The sequence below is a fragment of the Cavia porcellus genome, unplaced genomic scaffold, assembly GCF_034190915.1.
Source record: "Cavia porcellus strain 051 isolate PalLab524CR breed Dunkin Hartley unplaced genomic scaffold, mCavPor4.1 scaffold_17, whole genome shotgun sequence".
Classification (NCBI taxonomy): Eukaryota; Metazoa; Chordata; class Mammalia; order Rodentia; family Caviidae; genus Cavia; species Cavia porcellus.
In genome coordinates this window covers 43,327,376-43,353,150 of record NW_026947500.1, presented here as the reverse complement: position 1 = coordinate 43,353,150, position 25,775 = coordinate 43,327,376, and the positions used below count along the sequence as shown (strand labels likewise).

The following is a 25,775-nucleotide window of genomic DNA, read 5'->3' as shown; positions in this document are numbered from 1 at the left end:
AAAAAAAAAAAAGTATACTGCATGATTCATTGGTTTTCATTATTTTTTAATGTTGCAACATTAAATGTTTTTTTGGCTGTTGTGAGTAGTGCTCTGAATTTACTCTGTGAATATACCACTATTTACTCATTGACCTTTGTTGAACTTGTGGTGAATCTAATCTTTGTTAATAAACAACACTGCTGTAAGCATCCTTATGTAGATCTTCTCATGAAATTTGTGTCCACTTGCAGAGTGTATAGCTAGGAATGGAATTGCTGGATGATAGGATATGTGCATCTTCAACTTAGGTAATGCCATACAGTACTGTTGTCCCACCGTGGCGTTTATGTCCCACCATGGTGAAATTTGAGTTTCTACAGATTGTCTATTAAGGTGTGTTTCCTGTTCTCAGATACATTGTTATTGGGGATGGAGTGGTTAGGGATTTTTGGAGAAGAGTCTTAATTAAAGTTCTGCTTATAGTAATAAGCTTTAATAGTTCAGTCTTTCTTTTCATATAATTTTCCTGGGATATTTTCTTCCTTTTGCCTGGGAGGAAATAAAGAAGCACAGACTTTTAAGTGAAATCTCACTGCTTATCAGTTTTGCTGTTGTGGCAAGTCACTTAATCTTTTTTTTCGTTTTTTTTTTTTTTTTAATCAGTACCAGGGATTGAACTCATGACTGCCTGCTTGCAAGGCAGGCGCTTATGCGCTGAGCTAAATCCCCAGCCCCTAAATCACTTAATCTTTGTGAACCTATGTACAAGTGAGGAGGATATCTGTTTTCTCTTTTTCATGTAGTTGATATGAGTACAAGGTGCTTTAACTTATTTTAAAAAGGCTTTACTCAGTGCCTGATTCTTTTCTTTTTTTTTCAGTGCCTGATTCTTAAACAGACTATCAAGGATTAAACAAATGTATATTGAAAATATATTTTATATTAGACCAGGATTGGGAATTGAGAGATAAGCAGGACCTTTTGTACATTATTTTTGATTCTGAAAAATTGGAAGCAATTTAGATGTCCAACAGTAGAATTGGTAATTATGTTCATAAAAGGGAGTGCTATGTAGATATTAAGTTACATTCTCAATTACAGGGAAAATGTGATAAGTAAAAAGTTACAGTAGGATTATCCCTGTCTTTTCATATAACTGATATGCTAGGTTCATTGCAGTACTTTATTGGTGGTTAAATTGTGCTTCAGTATTTTTCTACAGTAAGTATTTTCTATAGTTACTAGATTTACTGCAGTTACCCAGCTAACTTACATTACATACTTTTAAAATCAGAAAAAAAGAGTGCTGTCAAAGTGGGTACCATAAAGTTGTTAGAAGAACATTGACTATAAGTCTTATTAAAAGGCTGGATGTGATGGTGCACACTTATAATCTCAGCCCGTAATCATTCCACAGTACTCAGAAGACTTGAGGCAGGAGGATTTCTGGGAGTTCCAGGCTAAGCCTCTGATACAATTGAGGCAAACCCTTTTTTGTGTCAAAAAAACAAAATAAATAAAAATAAAATAAACCTCACTAAAAGTGGTTTAAATATAAAGAATATTTATACAGAAAGTTCAAACTGGGCATGATGGCACATGCCTGTAAATCTCAGCTCTCAGGAGGGTAAGGCAGGATCACCAAAAGTTTGAGGCCAGCTTGGGCTACATGGTGAATTCAAGGCTACCCTGAACTACACAGTGAGACTCTGTTGCAAAAAAAAAAAAGTTCATTCAGGACTTAATTTTTTCAAATTCATATGAACATAGACTAGAGCTGAATTTACCAGAATTGTGTAGAGAGTTAGCATCAAGATTTTCCCCATATAGATTATTTTATATAACAAATGTTATATGAATAATCAAAAGTATGACTTACTATAAAATTTTTCTCTTGTCCTCTTATAGTAGACAGAAAACTTTCTCTTGACTATTTGAAAAGTTTGATAATTGAGTCTAAAATATAAACTAACAGATTAACAGAAAATCCTTTTCACCTCTGTGCATGCACACTGAAAGAGGAGAAATGCACAGCAAATAAAATCTTGGCATAGTGGTGCACATCTGTAATCCCAGCACTTTGGGAAGCTGAGGCAAAGGAATTCCAAGTTTGAGCCCAGCCTGAGTAATAATTTAGAGATTTTGCAAGACCTTGTCACAAAAAGTAAATTTAAAAAAGGACTGAGGATGTATCTCATTGCAAAGGCCCTTGATTCAATCCCCATTACTGCTGAGGGGAAAAGAAAGAAGGAAGGAAGGAAAAAAAAGGAAAGCAAGCAGGCAAGCAAACAAGCAGATAGTCTCTTAGGTAAACTGCCCTCAGAAGCATTGGTGGTGCCTGTGATAAACTGTGCCACAGGTGTCTGCCTCTAGTCTTCTGCAGAATATGATATTCTCAAGATACTCTGTTTGGTTTGATAGGGAGACCTCAGAAAAAAGACTTCTGATACCCTCAACTATGCACTAAAGTAGATCTCCTCTATAGACTTGTTTCTTTTACAGTAGGGCAACTTTTCAAAGCTGTTTCTGTTTCTGAACTTTCTCAGAACCAAATAGGAATGTGTCAAAGTAGTAGACTTGGGGATTGCATATTTTGGTCTCTCCACCCTTTAAAAAAGCCAAGTAGTAGCTCAGCTCTTTGTTAATTTGTATATAGTAGTAGGGATTGAATACAGACCTTCAAATTTAGCTACATTCCCTGCTCTTTTTTATTTTGATGTGGGATCTTACTAAGTTAGTAAGATGCCAAGGTAGGGCTTAAATTTGTGATCCTCTTGTCTCTGTCCCACTGTGCTAGAATTATAGACCTATATCACCACACCTGGTTTTAGTTCTTCAGCTTTATTTCATCTTGGTATCCACATCTAAGAAGTTTTCATTTGAGAAATACATGAGCATCACTTTCTTTAAAAAAAAATGTCTTTTCCTTGATTTAGACTTAGATGGACTTTCTTTTTTAGAAAATGTTGTTAATGACATTAATTGGGCATCTGACCAAAGAATGGACTTTATACTCTTGGCGGTACATGTGTGATAAATTAATAATTTGAGAAAAATCATTTTTGCACCGGCAATTTAGCTCAATGGCTTAAGCACCTGCTTGGCAAGTGCGAGGTCGTGAGTTCAATCCCCAGTACCAAAAGAAAAATCATTTTGCTGATAGAGACTACTTGATTGCTAGAGTTAATAGAGCCCTACTTTTATCTGATCAGGAACTACTTTTAATTCGAAGGAGAAATCAGAAGCACAATGGGTGATGACAGTGAATGGTTGAAATTGCCAGTGGATCAGAAGTGTGAACATAAGGTAAGACTTTTGGATTGTAAATTTCAGTGCCTCCTGGTTTATTTTCTCAGGGCTTCTACTGTTACCTTAGAAACATGTGGAGCGGTAGTTTCATAAACACCATTACTTTATTAGGTGGGTGTTATTTTATGTCATTGAAAATAGACATCCTCAGCTCCATTTAAAATCTTTGTTCTTCCAGGTTCTTGTCACATGAAGTATTGTTTTTCCAAAATGTTTGTTTTTGAGTTACTTGGGTTGGTGGCATAATCTCAGCATTCAGAAGCACAGGCAGAAGGATCAGAACTTTGGCATCAGCCTGGGGTTACATAGTAAGACCAAAACCAAAATAAAAACAGTATGAAAAGAATTCAAAGACATAAGATACATTAGTAAAATGAAAAGCAAATTGTGTCTTTAAAAAGTTACTACTGCATAGTTTCATCTTCAATTATATACAGTGTAATATAGTTAGTTAAGTACATAGTAATTTATTTTATTGTGTAGAAGTCTTATTTGGCCTTAGAAGTCCAGCATTTTTAGATTTTCAGATCTGTATCTAACTTTTGAAGTTAGCAGTCTTTTTATTTTAGTTTATTTTAAACTAATAAAACAATTTATGATGTCATGTTATTTATTGAATATCTTTTTTTCAAACTATGTTTTTCTCCAATCACATATCTAGTTGCTTGCATTTATTTATTTATTTATTTTTAAAGGGAAAATCTTGCTATGTAGTGCAGGCTGGCCTTGAACTCACAGTGATCCTCCTGTCTCAGCCTCCAGAGTGCTGAGATTGCAGGTGTCCGCCCCCATGCCTGGCAATTTTTAATCATTTTAAGACAAATATTAACCAGTTAGTAGTTTTATTCTATTAAAGCTGTCAGATTGTCTCTTCCATGTTCTTGACAATTCTTTAGATTAAAGTTTGTTTCAAAGAGTAGAAATTTGTAGCCAGATATGGTAGTAACCCACCTGTAGTCCCAATATTCAAGAAGCTGAGGCAAGAGATCACCTGGGGTTTGAGGCCAGCTTGGGCTACATAGTGGATTCAACGCTGGCCTGAAATATAGAGTGAGACCCTCTCTCAAAGGAAAAAAACAGAAATTGGAACTCTGGTGCCTATGTTCTTTACAGAGCCACTGCTTTATCCCATATAATAATCAATATGTTAGCTGGTGGGGGGAGTAATGCCTGTAATCCCAGCACTCAGGAGGCTGGGGCAGGAAGATTGCTGTAAATACATAGCATGATCCTGTCTCAAAAGAAAAAAAAATCAGTGTATTACCCCAGGCCAGGGATATAGCTCAGCAGTATAGCGCTTGCCTGGCAAGCACAAGATCTTGAGTTAGATTCCAGATATCAAAAAAAAAAGTTATCTCTTCTGATAAAAACAGATTAACAGTGAGCTAGTTGATTTCTATTCTAGTCACATAAAAATTGTTGGTGTGCAGTACATTAAATTTAGGGAGAACTTTTAGAACTTTTTTTTTTCACTGAAAGAAGCAACCAGCCTCTGGAAGACTTCTCATTTTTGATTAGCAAGTATAACTAGAAGTTTTCATTAGTCTAGTGTAGATTTGCTGTTTTGTTTTGTTTTTCTATTCATGTCTCTGCTATTATTTATTTGGTGTTTTTGAAATTTAAAAGAATTGAGTTGTTAAATTGGTTTAAATTGGTTAGTGAATGTACAACTCAGTGGTATCAGTTTACATCATACTTAAATCTAATGTTGCAGAATGTAGAGGGGCCTAAGTACTTTAAGCATCCTATGTTTGATTAGGCGTCTTTCTTTCCTTTAAGAGAATGTATTGTAAGGACTAATGATAACGTTTTCCAGCAGGTTTTTTGAAAGTGTTTTTTCTCTGATCATAGCATTTGCTACAAAATACTTTCGTGTGTGCGTGTGGGGGGGGGCACGTGCGCACAGCAGTGTGTGTGTCTTTTTAAGACAGGGTCGTGCTATGTTCATAATGGCCTTGGGCTCCCTTGTAGCCCGGGATGATCTCAAACTTACAACAATCTTCCTGCCTCAGCCTCCTGAGTTCTGGGATTACAAGAGTGTGCCACCATGTCCAGCTCAAAATACATTTTATTTAAACAGATGACATAATTATTTCTTATCCTTTTCAATCATATGTTGATCCTTCCCTCTTTTGATATAATACACTTTGAAGAAGACACCTAATTCTCTGCTAGTGTCTAACATAGCAATAACAAATGTGTCCCACAAACTAACTTCTCACTTACACTTCCTGAATTATTTCAGTGGCTTCCCATCGCTCTCAAAATAAGAAACACAACAACTTTACATTCGGCTTTCACAGTACTGCATGATCTGGTCCTTTCTAGTCCTGTGCAGTTTATGTTGTATACCATGTATGTGTGGGAGCACCATGTTACTTTCTGCTATAAGATCATGAAATATACTTGTCCTTCTAGAATGTTTTTCTCTGTTGCTTCCCTTTTCTGATTAATTCCTATTTATCTTTCAGTGCTCAGATCAAGTACCAATTCCTTATGAAAACTTAACACTAAGACAAAATAGCTTTTTATTATATGTACTTTACCTTTATAGCACTTAACACTTTAAGTTTACATTAATTTATATTATTGTTTATGTTTTTCTCTACTGCTAGAATGTAAGCTCCACCAGAGCTAAGACTAATATTGGTTTTTATTTATATATCAAATATCCACTGAATAAATTAATGAAAAAATACCTCAAAGATATCAGAAATCTACTAAAATTAATTAATAAGTTATTGATTAAAAACTGATTGGGGCTGGGGATTTAGCTCAGCGGCATAAGCGCCTGCCTTGCAAGCAGGCAGTCGTGAGTTCGATCCCCGGTACCGATAAAAAGGAAAAAGACAAAAAACAAAAACAAAAAAACCTGATAGTATAGTATAAAGCTGCTATATAAATAACAGCTAAAATAAACAACATACTTTGGGGAATGAGTAATTTCATTAGGATGATTTCTCATGTGTGAGTTATCACATTTTTAATGTCATATTATAAAGATATAAAATGAAAAACATTTATACTGGGTTGTTATGAATTTCAGATAGCCTTGACAAAACATTTGTAAACCAAAACAAATTGTAAATACTATGCATTCAAACATTTAAAAAATGTAATTTTTTTTAATTCATAAGAAATTTATTGTCTGAAATTTTTTGAAAACTAATCTGAATTCTTAGGATTGTTTCTTTTTTCTAGTCATGGGTTCTTTTGTTCAAATTATCTGGTATGGTGTATTCATTTTTACCTCCTCTCTTCCAGATTACAGTAGATAATACCATTAAATTTTGCTTCAAAATATTTTCTCTTAGCTGTGGAAAGCAAGATTAAGTGGATATGAAGAGGCCCTGAAAATCTTCCAGAAAATAAAGGATGAAAAGAGCCCAGAATGGTCCAAATTTTTGGGATTGATCAAAAAATTTGTCACTGACTCTAATGCAGTGGTTCAGTTGAAAGGACTTGAAGCTGCACTTGTTTATGTTGAAAATGCCCATGTCGCAGGAAAGTAAGTAGTTTCTTTTTTTCCCCCAAGTAATTGCAATAAAAACCCCTTTCTTGTACCACTTAGACTAATTTATATATATTTATAAGTCTTTAGTTATTGATAGTTTTAGAATATGCTCATTTTCTTTTTTTTATAGCTCCTTTATTCTTGTTTTTCATTGTCTTTACTCACAAATTATAAATGATAAGTGAAAAAATCTTTAATAATTTTTTGAAGAAACTAAGGTTGTTAGCAAAGGAATGACCAGAATCTCACTGAAGACAGTTGGGTATCACAAAAACAGCCCCTCAAAAAGTAAGGTTTTCCAGCTAGATGATCTTAAAGCCCTGTCTTTCTCCCTCTGGTCATTGGGCATCTCATCTCTATGAGGAGGGAGTGCTAAGTAAACAACCTATGTTACTCCTGGTCTGTTTGATTTGAGCTATAGGTGGTAAAAGTTTCTAGGCACCTCCTTCCCATACTTTATAATTTTTTCTGACTCTAGTATTTATATCATACCTTGCATACAAAAGGAGAGTTGAGACCCTTGATTTAATTGCACAAGAAAGAGGTACTTATTTAAGGATTATACCACTAAAGATATATATTAACAAGTATATATTGACAGCTTGGTTAACCATTAATGAAACCACTGCTTTTTTAAATTTCATGTTTTTTGTCTGATAATAGAAGTGTGTTTTGAAGGCTGAAGGATCACTATGATGAGTTCAAAGCTAGCCTAGACTATATAGTGAGTTTAAGGCCAGCTTGAACCATATAATGAAACCCTGCTTTGAAAAAGACCCAGAACCCTAAAAAAAAAAAAACAAAAAGAAAGAAAGAAAAGAAAAGAAAAATGCTTTGTGAACAAATGCTTTGTGTAATTCTATCCCACCCAATTTATGTAGTTCCTAGGAGTATAGATTTTATTTAATATAGGAGATCAAAGCAATAAGGTTAGTATAAATTTTGCTAAGGAGTTGAGAACAGATGATACATAATTATTTATCTCCTGTGTGTAGAAATTTGTTTGATATTGACTTAAGATTTTCCCCAAAAAAATGAGCACTCTGCAATCAATTTTTTTTTACGACATACTTGTGTATTCATGTATATGAAACAGACACATGCTTTTTACAGAAACATTTAGAAGGGTAGGTATAAGAAGGTTGAAGTTTTCTTTGTCAGGATTTCAAGGAATCTTTGCTTTTCTTGAATTTTCTACATTTATAAAAATGGTATAATATGTCAAACTTATGGATTATATAAGTTTTTTATTAATGTTCTTGAACATACATTTAAAATTAGATGCTCATTTACTTTTAAGAATTTGTAAAATACATGTACACCTCTTTTCTATGTCCTTTATCCAGTTCTTTCTATTAAAAGTGTAACTTGTATGTGGTGATGGTTGTTTTTATTACAGAACCACAGGTGAAGTTGTGTCAGGTGTTGTAAGTAAAGTTTTCAACCAACCGAAAGTCAAAGCCAAGGAGCTGGGCATAGAGATTTGCCTCATGTACATAGAGATTGAGAAAGGAGAGGCTGTGCAAGAAGAGCTCCTAAAAGGCCTGGACAATAAGAACCCCAAGATCATAGTGGCCTGTATAGAGACCCTGAGGAAAGCCTTAAGGTATGACTTTTTCTTTTTGCTTTAGTTCTGTTAGGATCTTGGGTTACAGAAATGGAGACTGATTGAACTTGACTTGGCCACAATGGGAAAGTGAGTGTGTTACTTTCTAAGTCCCTTTCTGTTGAAGGCCAGCAGGGTCGTTTCTGACTTATTCTCATATTGAGAATTGGCCTTTTGTTAGAAAAGCATTCCCAAGATATATAAGCATGTTCCTTTTACTGGCCTCAAGTATAGATATAAGTACTTTAAAATGTTAGCCATTAAAAAAAAAAGCTATAGAGACAGTTTGTTTACTAATACATATCTCTCTCTCTCTCTCTCTCTCTCTCTTTTTGTGATAGTCACAATGTGGTTTAGGCAGGCTGCTGGCCTTGAGTTCACTAGGTAGTCCAGGCTGGTCTTACACTCATTTGAATCCTCCTGCCTCTGCTTCCCAAGTGCTGGGACAACAGGTGTGCACTGCCACATCTGGCCACATGCCTTTCTTTAGGTATCTTTATGGTAATAAAATGGAAGCAAATGGCTGTCTGCCTTTAAACAGAAACACAGCAACAGCAAAATAATAATAGTAATAATAGCTTTTGTATAATAATTTTTGTATAATAATAATAATAATAACTTTTGTCCAGCCCTTTTAGGAGCTCTTCTTGTACAGCCTCTCCTTTTATCTGTAGAAGTTCTTGTTGGTATTGAAGTTTTTCATGAATGGGATCTCCTTCAGGGACATAAGCTATATTTTGCTATAGAACTCTTAACTTTGACAAATCCATAGTTTACTCTGATTTGGCAGTTCTTCTGATCTGATGTTTCCAGTGACGTTCAAGTTAGCTACTTCAAAAAGCAGCTTTAAGGAAATCCTAATAGAGTGAAAAATGTCCTGACTCAACTCTTGTAATGTCATATATGATCTACATCTTAGACACTCCCTTTGTCTGTGTGAAAGCATCAACATTCTTGAATTTTGTTAAACTATCTTTGATAATATGTTGTAAAGTTTTATATTGTCTTTTGCTTGATTTATAGTGTTCTTTTTTAAAAACTGACTTTCATGTAGATTCTTGTGAGATAAAGGTTTCCTTATATTTAGAGTATTATGGTATAGGAGGCATATGTTTTTATGAGTAGAAAGCAATATGCTCATCGTAATATTATCTTAGAAATTTAATGAATTAACTTAATTATCAGAGCTGTGTGTTTGTTTGTTTGTCTTTTTGAGACGGGGTTGAGCTATGTAGTTCAGGCTGGCCTGCAGCTCACTTTGTAGCCCAGGCTGGTCTCGAATTCTCAACGATCCTCCTGCCTCAGCTTCCCAAGGGCTGGGATTACAGGCATGAGCCAACATGCCTGGCTAGAGCTATGTGTTTGTAAGGATATATTATGAACATCCATCTTCATATTAATGAAGTTTCTAGTCTAAGACTTTCAATGATACGCACAGCCTGTTTCAGGGTATATGCCATAGGTTCGTGCATGTTGTAATTCACCACCATTGCTCTAAGTACTTCATCTTTAAGGTGACTGGGAAAATACGATTAGGAAAAAGACAGATTAGAGCCATCTATGACACTAATTCCTGTTATCCCAGCTACACAGAAGGCTGAGACAGAAGGGACAGCAAGTTCAAGGCCAGTCCGGCATCTTAGTAAGACATTGCCTCAAAATAAAAAAAGTTAGTGCTACAGTTCAATATGAAGGCTCTGGGTTCCTAGTACTGCTAAATTAATTTTTTAAATACAAAAATTTTTTAAATTTTTAGAAACGTTTTAGGAATATAGCACAGTGGTAAATTGCTTGCCTGGCCTGTGTAGAAGTCCTAGGTTCTATCCCTACTACTAGGGAGAAAAAAGTTAGGTATATCTAATTGTTTGGAGGGATTGAATCTTGAGCTTTGTGCATGCTGGGTAAGTGCTGTACCACTGAGCTACATCCTCATCCCTTTTTATTTTGAATCAGCGTCTTGCTAAGTTCCCCAGGCTGGCCTTGAACTTGTTATCCTCCAAATGTTCCCAAGTAGCTGAGATTGCAGGTGTGCACTAGGCTCAGTGTATCTTCTTGTTTTGTCTTAGTCACTTTCTCATCTCTGAAACATGGTGTTGAATACCTACAGTGTAGAAAAAGAGAGGTCTATTTTGGCTCATATTTCAGTCAGTAGTCAGCTGGCTCCAAGGCAGGATGGCATAGAGAAGGGGCATGGTAGAGGAAAGCTGCTCACAGCATGGCAGACAGGAACCAGAAAGAAGTGAGGCACCAGAAGGGAAGTACACTCTTCTGGGTCATGCTCCCAGTGATCTGCTGCTTCTGCTCTGACCACAGTTCCCACCAGACCCCACCTCTTCATAGCAAGTCAACTGTAATGCCCATGTGATCCAATTGCCTTTCAAAAGCCCTACTCATTAAACACATGAGGCTCTGAAAGATTTCCAGATATAAATTATAACTCTTCATTCTCCTCCTTATTGTTTTTCTCCTGTTGATGAGAATCTAATCCAAAGCTGCATGGATGTCAGGCAAATGTAGCTACTCAGCTCCATCTCAGCCCTGTCTTCCTTACTGCTGTTATTTATATTTAGTCTGTCCCTATGTCATTATTTATATATCGTAAAGAAAATACAGTTTGAATCACATCTTGAGGAACCTTGAGACAAAAGTACTCAGTCATAGGTTCCAGAACCCCCTAAAGTTATCTTTGTCAGGGGTAGCTTCAGGAGACCAGAAGTATTATGTGGTCCCTAAAACAGCCTTCTAGAACTCTTATCATTTTTTCTATAGTAATATGTTTAGTATCAAACTTAGGCTTTGTTATTTATCAATTTTCCATGTGGACTTATTCCGTCTGTTTTCTTTTAGAAGTAGGCTAGCACAGAGAAACAAAGTAAAGGAGATGGCTGGGCATGGCAGTACATCCTTATGATCCCAGCATTTGGGAGGCTGAGGCAGGAGGATTACTATGAGTTTGAGGCCAGCCTGAACTACATAGTGAAACTCTACCTTAAAAAAAAAAATCCAAAATAGATAAACAGCATGCAAAAGAAATTGTTTTTTCCCCTTTCATTAGTCAAAGGAAGATTTGACATCCACAGTGTTTGGTTCTTCAGGCACCATTTTAAGAACTCTACCCTGACATGGTGGCTCATGCCTGTAATCCTAACATTTAGGAGGCTAAGATAGGATTACTGTCACTTTTGAGGCCAGTGTGGGCTACATAGTGAGTTCAAGGTCAGTCTGACTACAAAGCAAGATCCTATCTCAAAAAGCCATAAAAAGAAAAACAAAATCACCCCTATATAACATATGGTTTTGGGCTTTGAATATATGCTTGTATACCTGAGCATGCACGTGTTGACAGTGTATTTTTTACTTTTAGTGAATTTGGTTCAAAAATCATCTTGCTCAAGCCAATTATCAAAGTGTTGCCAAAACTCTTTGAGTCTCGTGAGAAGGCTGTTCGAGATGAAGCCAAACTAATTGCTGTGGAGATTTACAGATGGATTCGGGATGCCCTGAGACCCCCATTACAAAATATAAACTCTGTACAGGTGAGGTACAGTGTTCTCTTATGACTTTGCTGAGGTTAATACAAAGGTACAGTATTTTCTCCCTGTTGTTAATACTCTATCCGTACATAGAATTTGGTAGGGGGGGTGGTGCTGGCGGTTGAACTCGGGGCCACACATATGCCACTGAGCTACATCCTCAGCCTTATTCTTTATTTTGAAGTAAGTTTATTTTTTAAACATAGCTAACTTTTGCTATTATTTTGTCTTGGAAATTAAATATTATCATTAATATTCCAATCCCTAATAGTGGATTTTATTCTTCTTAGTACATATATATGTGTGCATATGTGTATGTATGTGCATATATATGTATGTGCATATATATTGTATGTTCATGTATCTTCAGTGTGGTAGATATAAATCAATGTTATTCTTACTACAAAATAAATACTGTTTAAATTTATTTTTCTTTTTTTAAAAATTTTTTTTAAATTTTATTTTGAAAGTAGTAAAAATGCAATAGCACAAGATAGAACAAAGCCATTCGAGACAATGCAGTGAAATTGGTGCAGAATTTCACAGTACGATACTGAGATGTTAGGAATAGGTACTATGGTATATCTCATTAACTTCACAATAGTTGTCCAGTCTATTAGGTATAACAAAATCCAACCAAAAACAGAACATTATAAAACCAATTGAGAGAATTGAATAGAGCAAAAGAAACATAAAACAAAGCAGTGAAAACAACCTCTGCCTTCAAACCAGAAGATAGAAGGAAATCCCCCATATTTGCTATACTGCATATAGTCATCCTCCCAAGAGATGCTGAGACATCTACCCCCCGTAGCTATTGGCGGGGGGAGGTGTTTGATTTTCAACCTGCGTGCCGGTAGGCTCACAAGAACCAATGGTTCTCCCTCCTAGCCCTCACTGGGGGCACTTACTAAATTTATTTTCCTTGTTTGCCCTATTAATGCCATATACAAAAGAAATTGTGTCCCACTATATGACTAAGTATAAAGTATGTTTTTTAATGGTAGAATGTAGGTAAGTTTTTAAAATATTGTATTTTGCAGTTGAAAGAACTAGAAGAAGAATGGGTGAAACTACCAGTAGGTGCTCCTAAACCAACTCGGTTTCTGCGTTCCCAACAAGAACTCGAAGCTAAATTAGAACAGCAGCAATCTGCTGGTGGTGATGCTGAAGGGGGTAAGCCAGTGTTTCACTCAGGATTCTTAAAAACTAGCAAAGTGCTGCCCTGAGGACATGTTCCAGTAGGCATATTTTGGGGTAGAATATAAACTGGGTTTGACACAAGTAATTGTATCCCTCCTATATTAAGATTTCATCAGGGATGTAGAAGGATTGGTAGCTATTTAATAAATAGAACCTGTAAAGATTTGTTTTTCTCCTTCAAGGTGGCGACGATGGGGATGAGGTGCCACAAATAGATGCATATGAGCTTTTGGAAGCAGTAGAGATCCTTTCCAAACTTCCCAAAGACTTTTATGACAAAATTGTAAGTAATGGCTAAACTTCTTTCATATATTTCATTTTAAATGATTACTTGCCTAGTGTACCACCTCCCTCCATATCTTCCCTCTAATAGAGTGTGTGAGTTGCTTTCTTTTCTTTGCTCCTATTTTGCGTATACAAATGATACCTTTTTTTCATATCTTGCCAAAAATCAGAACATTATTCTCATTTTTTTCTTAGTTATTCTCTGGTTTCACTTCAAAATGTCTCTCAAATTCATCTCTTCTTAACCATCCCAAATGTGACTCTTTCAGCCTAAGTTTCTTGATTGGTTCCTGACACTTTTTCCCGCCCCCCCCCAGAAAATTGTTTTAGTGGGGCCATCCTGTGTATTGTAGGATGCTGGGTAGTGTCTATGGCTTTTCCCACTAGGTATCAGTAATACGTAATCATGACCACACCATTATTATCAAAATGTTTCCAGACATTGTTAAATAACCTCAAGGAAACAGAGCCATCCCATAGTCTTATCCTAATCACCACTATCAGCATTTGTCATCTTCTGATTATATTCTACAATGTAACCTAACCCTAAAGTATCGTTTTTGAAAATGCAAATTTTTCCCTCTTAAACCTGATTAAAGTTCACCAGTGGCTTCCATAGCTCTTTTTTTGTTTGTTTTATTTTGTTTTTGAAACAGAGTCTTACCATGTAGTTTATGTTAGCCCTGAACTCACTGTGTAGCCCAAACTGGCCTTGAACTCGGTGATCATCCTGCCTTAGTCTCCCAAGTGGACTTCCATGGATCTTAAGATGATGTCTTAGTCATCTTAAGGGCGCTGAAAAACCACGTGTGGCATATTTGAAGTCTCCGCTTACTTCTAGCCACATTTCTAATTATCCTCACTCTCTCGTTTCAGCCATTCTGGACTTTTCTCTGTTGCAAGTAGGCTATTCTGTTTTTTTAAACTGTGGGCCTTAATGAGTACTGTTCTTTCTGTCTATAATATTCCTTCAAATATTTTCCTAGTAGTACTTTTCATCATAAGCATGTTTTTTAGGGGAGATTCCACCTGACTGCCTAATTAGGGTAAATCCTCCCTCTCTATACCAAGGCAGTCTCCCACTTCTCTATCATAGGGATCATGACGTGGGAGTTATTTACTAGAAATCTTTTAAGCTCTGCCATCAACTCCTTGAGTAACTATTTAACTTCATAATAAATGAATATTTGATGAGTTGTAGTGTTAGCCAGCGTGGCAAGTTTGTTATCTTCCTTGTATCTCATTCTTTCAAATAGTGAGTGTTCAAATTGTTGAATGATTATTTGATCTCTGGTGAAGCACATTCTACTTCATAACCATGAAACAAAATGATTAGTATTATGCTCATAATCAGAAAATGAATCTTCAAGGTTAGAATAGTTTTAGCTGCTTGTTATGTGATTGGGTTTTTTTTTTGGTCTTTCTAATGTTGAACACAGAAAATTTTCTCTTGTAATTGTGCTGCTGTGAAATGGGCTAGAAATAGTATTATTGTTGTTACTGTTTCTGTTTGATACCTGTTTACCAACATTTGCTTAGAAAATTAGATGGAAATATATGGCATTCTGTTTACTTATATTACTTCAAGGCAGTGATCATGAACCTTTTAGAGCTTTCAATGAGAACAAATAGCCCACTGTGACACATGTGCCATAGATTTGCCATCATTGCTGTAGAGCTATAAAATCTTAGAAAATATATTTTATATGTGAAGAATAATTATATGAACAAAATAGTGTGATCGACTATATATATCTTTGCAGTTTTTTTAAACTAACTTTAGAAAGAAAACAAACAAAAATTCTGAAAACAAAAATTATGTTTTTGCTGGGCATGGTGGTACACACCTGTAATCCTAGCACTTGGGAGACTGAGGCAGGAGTTTTACATGTTCAAGAACAGTCTGAAATACATAGTGACACCCTGTCTCAAAAAAAAAAAAAACATTTGTGGCTTTGAATTAGTAGAGTGCAAAGAATAGATTTTTATTCTGCTCTTTTATTCTCTGTTGTATAAGTGACTTATATTGTGTCTTCCAGGAGGCAAAAAAATGGCAAGAGAGAAAAGAAGCCCTGGAGGCTGTAGAAGCACTAGTGAAAAACCCCAAGCTGGAAGCAGGAGATTATGCAGATTTAGTAAAAGCTTTAAAGAAGGTTTGTAGAAGCAATAAAATAGCATGTAAAAATCAAAGTGTTAATAAAGAATGAAAAGTAATCCCTCCAAACGAAACAAAGCAGTAATTTTTAAATTCTAAAAAATAATGTGTCAGGGGCTGGGGATTTAGCTCAGCGGCGTAAGTGCCTGCCTTGCAAGTACGTGGTCGTGAGTTCGATCCCTGGTACTGATAAAAATTTAAAAAAAAAAGAAAATGTATCAAGGATTCTGTGTGAATATTTTATTTAATATATATTATTGATTAATACTGCGCTCATGGGCAACAGCACTGTAACTCAGGCCTGAATGAATTGGGCATATGTGTTTCATTTGTGAAGTACGAGTGACCTTCTGTACTTAGGAAGACTACACCACTTCAGCAGTACACGTGGATCATTGCATCAACATCCCAGAAATGCCAAAAAATGTGATACTAAAGAGACCATAAAAAATGACACTTGTTTATAGTGTGAGAACTCAGGAAGACACAGCATCGCCTTCCTTGTCCTGGCCCATCTGAAACCTGCACTCTGGACAACATAGATTTTTCATGGCTCTCTATTTGTCTGTAAATGACCAGGAAGGTGCCACTAGCATTGATTTGGGGTTATAAATAAATGTTAGCACCAGTATCTGTGACTAATGAGGGTCACCACTGTTTCCTAACACTGTAGCAGTTGGCTTTCTTGTGTTTTCCTCCAGAGGGGCTTGAGGGATGAGATCTTTGTTCAGTCAGTGTTTTTCTATCTTGAAGGGATAGACTCCTAAAGATTCACTAAAGGGCAATTTCCCTAAGGGAAAAAGGGTTACCCACCTGAGATCTGGAGAAAAAATGAGAGAGGGAGAGGGCACTACAAAATAGCTTTTTATTCTTGTGATTAATAGTAATAGATACGCTCTATACACACTTTTTTAGATTGTTAGCGTTTCTTTTTTTTTTTTTTTTTTTTTTTTTTTTTTTTTTTTTAAATTTTTTTTTTTTTAAATTTTATTTAAGGAGAAAAGAAAAAAAGCAGAGAAAGGGTACAAGTTATACAGATTTGCAGAAAAAAAAATGAACAGTAGGAAATTACTAGTTAATGGATTACATATTGTCATCTTAGAAATAATTGTTCAAGTCACAAAATTAAAGCTTGTAAAGTGGACATTCCATCAATGATACTGCAAACAGTTCTGTTCAATGATCCAATAAAACTCTGTGATATCATTTTCTATCTTATACACTTAAATATACATGCAGTTATATAGTACAGAGCACTTTCTTTTCCTCTCTTTTGTACAATGACTATTACACATTTTGGGTTTCATTGCTCCCATGGTTCTTATTACTTTTTTGGAAGAGAGTAAAACCAAATGTGACATAACAGAACAGAATCGGTCAAGTCAAAAGGGTGGACATAATAGATAATGTGAAAACATAATACAAGGTGATCAACAATGGTTACCATAATGCCTCCCGCTATCTCTAATAGAATTGCCTATATTGTTAGTTACAATACAATTGAACAAAACTGTAAAGAATAAAACCGACAAAACCAAAACATTGGAGACATTGTAGGTCTTCAAAAATAGATAAAAGTCAATGAGAATGGGCGTCATAATGAATCTCATTATCTTCACAGCTGATGCCTAAATTTTCGAACCTGATACTATCCAGCAAAACAGAATGGGGGAACATCAGTTAAAAACCAGATGGTGAGAGTAATACAGGGCTTTAAATCGAGGTAATGGAAAGTCAAAGTGGGTTACTATAATATATCCTGCTATTTTTTTCCTTTAATTAAAAGGATAAAAATAAAAAAGTAAATAATGGAGTGGAGATTGAGATAAAAGAGGGCATAACAATGAAACAGCACAGATCAAAACATAACCATTTAAGCAGAATAGTGTTTCACCACCAGATAATCCTGACCTAAAAGTAGTTACCATATTATCTCTTTCCTTGAAATCCTTGAGTACAACTTCGTATACTGTAGCATTAAGTATATCAAAACAATGTAAAACCATTCAAGAGAATGACAGCATTACAGAGTATTTAGAATCGACTAACAGAAAATGAACAATGGTTTCTGTATAATCTCCTTGTCTTTAAAAGGTTTTTGCTTATACTATCATACATAATAAAATCCAGTAAGATACAACCTATTTGGACCATTGGAGACAGAAGGACAAAAGCTAGATGAGACTTCAAAACAAGATGATACTAAATTAGTATTACCTATTAAGATGTCATTTTCTCCAAAATAGCTGTTCCTATCATCCAATCTTCTCTGCCTCATTTCTGTTGAGCTCTTATTCTGTCAGTAGCTGTCAGTTTGTCTTCTTCACTTTGTTCTCTGCTCCATTCGTTGTGGCCTCCATTATTTCTGGATTCTTTGTATTTTTCTTTTTTTAGAATATCCTGCAATACTCTCTGTAGAGTTGAATTGGTGGTTGCAAATTCCCCCAGTTCCTCTTTATCCTGGAAGCACCTTGTTTTTCCATCAATTTCGAGGGACAGTTGTGCAGGATATCTCAATCTTGGCTGGAGATTATTATCTTTCAAAGCTTGAATTATTTCCCCCCAAGCTCTTCGTGATTTGATGGTTTGTGCAGAGAAATCTGCTGTAATTCTGATGGGTGCTCCCTTGTAAGTGGTCTGCTTCTTGTCTCTGACAGCTTTTAATATTCTGTTCTTGTATTGAATTTCTGGAATTTTTATTATTATATGCCTGGGTGTTGCTCTGTTTGGGTTGTAGGTAGCTGGGGTCCTGTATGCCTCATACATCTGAGTATCTTTACCTTTTGCTAAATTAGGAAAATTCTCCTGGATTATTTCTGTGAGTAGCTTTTGTAGTTCATTTGTTTGTGTCCCTACTTCTTCTTTTATGTTCTTAATCCTTAAGTTATGGCTCCTCTTATCATCTTCTTGTCTTTGTATTATTGCTGTTTGTTTCTTTGTTATTTTTAAGAAGTTTTTCATTTCATTCTCCCATATTACAATTCTGCCCTCCAGTTCAGATAGTCTGTCCTTAGTTTCTTTCAAGCTGTTATGCCAGTCTTCGATAGACTTCTTAGTTTCTTGGTAGTCCCTTTGAACCTGCTTCACGTATTCTATGCTTTCCCTGTTTTCTCCATCAAACATTTCTCCCCTCTTTTTCTGTTCTTCCATTCCACCATCTGTTTTTTCTTGGGTGGTGCTTAGTATTTCTCTAACTATTTTGCATACTTCTAGCTTCAGGTCGTTGATAACTTCATTCCTGAATTGGTCTATGAGGCTCTCTATATGGCGCCTTATGTGTAATGGTGCGGTGTCTGTTATTGCCTGTTTCTCAGAATTGGGGGCCGAGGAGCCTTTCTTGGTGCTGCCTCTTCCCATATTCTCTGTTCCTTATGTATGCAAGCTTATATGAGAGGCCTAGCTTCTCTCTCTGTCAGCCACAGCCTGATCGAATTGCGCTGGTTAGGTGTTTCCACTCACTGCTGCACACCAGGCAGCCTACGCGGGGGCCCGCCCCTCCCGGCCTCCGTCAGGCTCTGGGATCTGGGTTGGGCCAGCCTACGGGGTCCGCCGGCAGCGTCACGCAGGCCAGGCACTTTTCACCAATCCCGCCCGACAGGGGAATGTGTGGCTGGAGTCGCCAGCGCGCCCTGCTCCCGCAGGACTGCCCGGGCCCAGGAAGTCCGCTGGAGTCAAACTGTGGTGGAGTGTCAGTTTCTCTCACTCACCTCGCCACAAGTCAGAACATGCCTCCCTGCCCGTCCTGTTTTCGACTCCGTTCACAGACTCCCGTTCTCAGAGTTTCCGCGCGTCTCTCTCCTTGCCGAGCCGATGTAGAGGCAGCCAGCCACCGCGCGGCGGGAAACCCAAATGGCGTGGGGTCCAGCCTCAGCAGCGAGGCTTTTCTGTTCCTGTTTTAGCACCAGGACTGCATTCCGAGTTGGTTTCTCTCAGCCGAGTTCGTTCCTGAGTCAGCAGAGCATAACTCCACCTGCTTATGTCTCTTTAGTCCGCACCATACCTGGCTTCTGAGCCTAGTTTTCAGAGAGCCTCCGGTAGTTGCTGTTATCTGTCCGCCATGTTCTCCCGGAAAATAGATTGTTAGCGTTTCAAATAAAGACAGTTATGTTGGTTTTGTCCACATTATAATTGTAAATGTAGTCTCACTATATTATATATGGAGAGAACTATTTTCTTGCTTTTTTTTTTCTTTCCTTGTTTGTGGTACTGAGGCTCAAACCAAGATTTGAGTATGCTAAGCATGTGGCCTACCGCTGAACCTAGCTCCAGTGCATGACACTGCTTCAGTAGTTGTAGTCAGTAAATATCTGGGAAATCTAGGCAGCCAAAGAAACTTTTTTGTCTTTTTATATGGTGAGGTGGGGAAAATCAATCAAAAGCTGCAAGTAAAAAGAATATTTTTAAAAAAAGAGTTGTTTTTGTGACTAAAATATTTAAATACTTCAGTTGTATGAATCTGAAACATGACATTTCATTTTTATATTTGATTTTATTTTTATGTGCACACAAACATGCAATCTTCTTATATTGACTTCGCAGCATATGGAATGCAGGTGAAAACAGTGATACTAAGGAATAGGATACAAACCAGTTCATCTTCCTACAGTTAATACTTTTTCTCTGTGGTCTAAATCAAGTACTTTTACTAATTTTCCATTTTTTTTTTCATTGTAAACAGTAAAAAAATTATAATTAATTTTCTGATTTTTTTTTTTTTTTAATTTAAACTGGGAATCAAACTGAGGACCTTGTACTTGGCAGGTGGGTGCTGTATCATTGAGCTATATTCCCGGCCTGAAATTATTTCTTAATAGTCTTCTTTTAATACTCCCTGAGTTTTCCTTTTCTGTGAATATTATAGTTCTCTCATTTGTTACCTGCCCCTCTCCCCATAATTTCTTTGACAATTCTCTGTGGGTAATGGTTAAGCAACGTTGAAGGAGTCATGATGTGACTACAATGACAAAGCCAGCCCATCCCTCAGAAACATTTGTAATTTTGAGTTCTGAACTTTAGAGTTTCCATCTGTCTTCTTGGATAGAAACATAATAGATGTTGTGGTACCTAGGTGGGGCTCTGCAGTGGGGAGGTACACTTTTTAAAATTTTCATGTTCCAAAAGAAAGTCAGTTGACCTCCAGGTCTATACCTCCTGTGTGATGGTGACAGCCTAGATTGCCACCACTAAAGCATTAGCTATTTGAAATTACTGTTTTGTGTGTGCTTTATGGTAGAACTTAAAGATAGAATGAACATAATAAATGCATCTAGATTGGTTATTATCAACGAGGGATAAGTTTTCCTCTTTTATAGGTAATAAAATGGGTCAGTCATTAGCATGGTAGCTTTCAGAGTTGTTCTGAGAATGTTTTTCAGTACTCTTCTACAGGGTCATGACTATTTTTCTTTTTCTGCTATTCTAGGTTGTTGGAAAGGACACCAATGTCATGTTGGTAGCTCTGGCAGCAAAATGTCTTACTGGCCTCGCTGTTGGTCTAAGGAAGAAATTTGGACAATACGCAGGACATGTAAGTATGCTTCTTTTTTTTTTTTTTTCTCGGTACTGGGAAGTGAACTCATGACCTTGTGCTTGCCAGCCAGGCACTTATACCACTGAGCTAAATCCCCAGCATTAATGCTTCTTTTTAGATTCAAGTCTACAGATGTATCAAAAATAGACTAGTTTGTGTTATTCTTTTTCTTTTTCTTTTTTTTTTTTTTTTTTTTTTTTTTATCTTTTTGAGACAGGGTCTCCCTATGCAGTTCAGGCTGGCCTTGAGCTCACACTTTGTAGCCCAGGCTGGTCTCAAACTTGCAACGATCCTCCTGCCTCAGCCTCCCAAGCGCTGGGATTATAGATGTGAGTCACCACGCTTGGCTGTGTTATTTTTTAAAATAACTGTTTGTCATAGATCTTCCATATATCGGTTAAAGTAAGTGTTTGGTCCTCTGAGCAAGAGAGACAGAAGGAGAGAAAACGGAGAAAGAAAGGAGACCTTTATTTGTAGTCATGGAAGGGCTACCAAAAAGATGCAAGCACTCTCTGAGGAGAACAACTAAAAAAAAAAACCTCTAAAAAACCCGCTGACTTTTATTTGGAATTGCCAGGGATGTAGTTAAAGGGGCAGGCAGAATGACGACAAAGCACCAACAAGCAACAGTAGCAGCTTTCTTTCTGTTCCTTTTATTCTATGCAGATTGTACACCCTTTGGGTAGGTAGCAGTCACCCCCATTCATTATCCACACACACAACTTTGCCAAACCAATCAGTGGACTGGTTTAGTAATAACACACCCCTGAGCCAACCATCACACAGTCTAGATCCAGCCACCTCTGCAAAAGCCCCCACTGTGATCCTGTGAAGCTTTGGGGGGCTATCTAGATACAAGCCATACTTTAAGTGTTTAGATTTTTTTGTTTGTTTTAATAAAACCAAGGCCATTTTTTAATAGCTTGATTTAGAGATAACATTATAGAATTTATGCTCTTAAAGAATATGTTGGCAGGGTCTATAGCTCAATGGCACAGTGCCTGCCTGGCAAACTCATTGTCCTGAGTTTAATTCCCAGTACCAAAAATATAATGACAGCATATTTCAGTGTAATTGCAAGAATTAACTACAACCACTGTCCAATGCCAGAACATTTTAAACATTTTCCAAAAAATCCTGTTAGCCCTGTTTGAGTTACTCCCATTTTCCCCTCAAAGTCTCGCTAAACTGTGGCAGTTTTAAAAATACTATAATAAAGAAATTCTTAAAAGGAATTATTGCTACATATGGATATAAAGTATATCATACAACTTATAAGGGCCCAAGAAGGGAATTCCTCTAAACTCAACAAAGAGGGATTAGGAAAAAAAAAAAAAGTGGGCTGTGGGTTAGCTACAACTGCTAGACTCTAACAACCACTAATCTACCTCCTCACCATAGTTTTGACAGTTCACGTAAGTAGACTCATGTCATATGTAATCATGTATCATAATTTTGAAAATATTCAGGTATGTTACAGCATGTATTTATAGCCATATTAGAGCATGTACTGGATTCCTTTTTGTTGGTTAATATTATTCAAGCTGTTTACTTTTGTAGGTTGTGCCAACCATTTTAGAGAAATTCAAAGAGAAGAAACCTCAAGTGGTACAAGCCCTGCAAGAGGCAATTGATGCAATCTTCCTCACTGTAAGTTGATAGCATGAATTTGTGGTTTTATCTAAGGTAAATTTTGCTAATGTGATATTTTGATTATTCTTTACAATTGAGACAAGCTCACACTGACCTCATTTTCTTTCTAAAGACCACATTACAGAACATTAGTGAGGATGTGTTAGCAGTGATGGATAATAAAAACCCAACTATTAAGCAACAGACCTCTCTGTTTATTGCAAGAAGCTTCCGTCATTGCACCGCTTCTACCCTGCCAAAGAGCTTGTTAAAGCCTTTTTGTGCTGCTCTACTAAAGGTATATACTGTCTTTGTAATTGGGGGGAGGGGGGTACCTGAAACCTAAGCAAGATTTTTTTTCATACTAATCATATATAGTGACTCTCAATAAGTAGATTGTCTTTTTAGGCACAGGCCCTCTGCTGCTTTGAAGATTGGATCCAAAGTCTTGTAACTACTTTTTGCTTCTTCCCCACCCCACTCCCTTGCACATGCTAGGCAAATGCTCTACAACTCAGTTATATCCCCAGAACTTTTTGAATTTTGTTTTGAAACAAGGTCTTGATAAATTGCCCAGGTTGTCCTCAAAATTAAGGCCCTCCTGCTTGCTCAGTAGGCACACAGCACTACTGTAGGCCTGACCCCTTTTTTCTTTTCCAAAGGAAAAACACATGTTAGCTTTATGATTCCATTTACTGGTGTTCAGGTAGATCTTGCCAGTCATAGGCATTAAATCTAGAGCTTTTAGAAGCAAAGCATTTTAGATACAAGGTGAAGGGAATACGTGCTTGTTGAACAGATAACCATAGACTTCCTTAACCGAAAAAACAGTTTGTGAAAGAGTGACTATTAACTGGCAAAAAGACACCTACAATTAGCTTTAGTATGTGATAAAAGCAAATTCTTTGCCCAACAATTATCAGCCTGAATTGAAACTAGTAATACCTAAGGTATACTTTGTATTAAAATCATTTGTTTATTTCTGTGTGTAGCACATCAATGATTCTGCTCCTGAAGTCAGAGATGCTGCATTTGAAGCACTGGGTACTGCTTTGAAGGTCGTTGGTGAGAAAGCAGTCAACCCATTTTTAGCTGATGTGGACAAACTCAAGCTTGATAAGGTAAGTTAGTAATGCATTGTAAAGAAATGGAACAACAGTTCTTTGCATTGTGGTTTTTGTATGTTGGAAATTAGGTTATTGATGTCCTTTAGATCAGGATTTCTCAGTGTTTTAATTATTACTCACACTTGGAGGGAAATTTTATATCGCCTACAGGCACACAGAATTGAAACAAGTTTTAAAAGGTACTGTGGTATATTTTGTTAAGCGAAAAAAGCTAATAACTTACAAAATTTATTTTATTGTCCACTGGCAATTCAGACCTAGGATTTGAAAACGTACCTTTTAAGGTTTTAAATTTTATACTAGGCTACAATGGTGATACAGTAGAAAAAACTTTCAAATTATAACCAAATAAAAGCTGAGTGACTGGGGCTGGGGATTTAGCTCAGTGGCATAAGCACCTGCCTTGCAAGCAGGCAGTCGTGAGCTCGATCCTTGGTACCGATAAAAATGAAAAAGACAAAAAAAAAAAAAGCTGAGTGACCAATCTGTAGATAAGGTAAAAATATGAAATAAATTTGTTTTTAATAATCTGGGAAATCACCTCAATGTCTTCCATCTAAATGGTGGCCATTGTAAGTTTATTATAATTCTAACCTGTGAGGGAAAGTAATATAAAGCATGGTACCTATTATCAAGAAAATAAAGATAACTTACCTTTCTTGAAAAGGAAACTCCTCTCTAAATTCTTTATGTGTAGTTGTGGTTTAGAAATGAAACACTAAAAAAAAGAAAAAATTACGTATCAAGGAGAGTGATTATGTTTCAGAGTTGGACTTATTGGTCATTTCCTCTTATTCTCATTTGCCAGATCAAAGAATGTTCAGAAAAAGTAGAACTGGTACATGGTAAGAAAGCTGGACTAGCAGCTGACAAGAAGGAACTCAAACCTGTGCCAGGAAGGACTGCCGCTTCAGGAGCTGCAGGAGATAAGGACACAAAGGATGTTTCAGTACCCAAACCAGGACCCTTAAAAAAGGCACCTACTGCTAAGGTTAATACTGGATTAAAAATTAGAATTTAGTAGAGTCTGAGCTTCAGGTTGATGGTGATTCATTTAATGTGATTTCCTTTGAAAAACAAGCTCAATAACCATATTGAAAATAAAGCAGAATATCTGTTAATGAAAACACAGTATTCCAACAACACATTTGACTGTTTAAAACTACTAAAGATAACCACAAATGGTGGTGCACATCTTTAGTCCCAGCATTTGGGAGACTGAGACAGGAGGCGCACCAAAGTCCAAACTGCATGGTAAAACTGTCTCAAAAAATAGAAGAAAGAAAAAATAAAAAGAAAAGTTAATGAAAGTACCAGAGTACATTTTTTCCATTATGGTAAAATAAACATAATGAATTTTACTATCTTAACTTTTTAAATGTATAGTTCAGTGGTATTAAATATATTTATAGTATTGTACAGCTGTCACTATTCACCCCTATAGTGGAAACTTTATACCCATTAAATAGTAACTCTCCCAAAACCCCCATTCTCCCAGGCCCTGTACCATCACTCATTCTTTCTGTTTTTTTGTTGTTTTTGCGGTAATGGGGATTGAATCCAAGGTCTTGCCTTTGGTAGCAAAATGGTATACCACTGAGCTACACTTTCAGCCATGATTGGTTGGTTGATTTGGTATTGTGGATTGAACCCAGTTTTTTTTTTTTCACTGTGCTACATCCCTAGCCCTTTTACTTTTTATTTATTATTATTATTTTCTATTAATTTTTAAAGATAGGGTCTTGCAGGCTGGGAATTTAGCTCAACGGCAAATGCTAGGTCATGAGTTCTATCCCTACCATCAAAAAAAAAAAAGATAGGGTCTTGTTAAATTGTCTAGTCTGGACTTAAACTTTTAGTTTTTCTGCCTCACTCTTCCACAGTGCTGGATTACAAAAA

At 36.5% G+C, this 25,775-nt stretch overlaps 1 protein-coding gene across 7 annotated transcripts in view; it reads left to right on the top strand.

The window, feature by feature from the left end:
- Ckap5 (cytoskeleton associated protein 5) overlaps window positions 1-25,775 on the top strand; it is a 100,060-nt gene that overhangs the window by 26,027 nt on the left and 48,258 nt on the right. For 6 of the 7 annotated variants that reach the window (XM_013147468.3, XM_003465208.5, XM_063227865.1 and 3 more), the window contains 12 exons: window positions 3,195-3,288; window positions 6,606-6,799; window positions 8,205-8,411; window positions 11,776-11,947; window positions 12,988-13,120; window positions 13,330-13,430; window positions 15,472-15,585; window positions 21,010-21,114; window positions 22,678-22,767; window positions 22,883-23,047; window positions 23,742-23,870; window positions 24,685-24,867. In XM_013147468.3, coding sequence (XP_013002922.1) covers window positions 3,232-3,288; window positions 6,606-6,799; window positions 8,205-8,411; window positions 11,776-11,947; window positions 12,988-13,120; window positions 13,330-13,430; window positions 15,472-15,585; window positions 21,010-21,114; window positions 22,678-22,767; window positions 22,883-23,047; window positions 23,742-23,870; window positions 24,685-24,867 — 1,650 coding nt within the window. In that variant the 5' untranslated portion in view covers window positions 3,195-3,231. The remainder of the gene's footprint in view (window positions 1-3,194; window positions 3,289-6,605; window positions 6,800-8,204; window positions 8,412-11,775; window positions 11,948-12,987; window positions 13,121-13,329; window positions 13,431-15,471; window positions 15,586-21,009; window positions 21,115-22,677; window positions 22,768-22,882; window positions 23,048-23,741; window positions 23,871-24,684; window positions 24,868-25,775) is intronic. The other variant, XM_063227864.1, reaches the window with a different exon arrangement.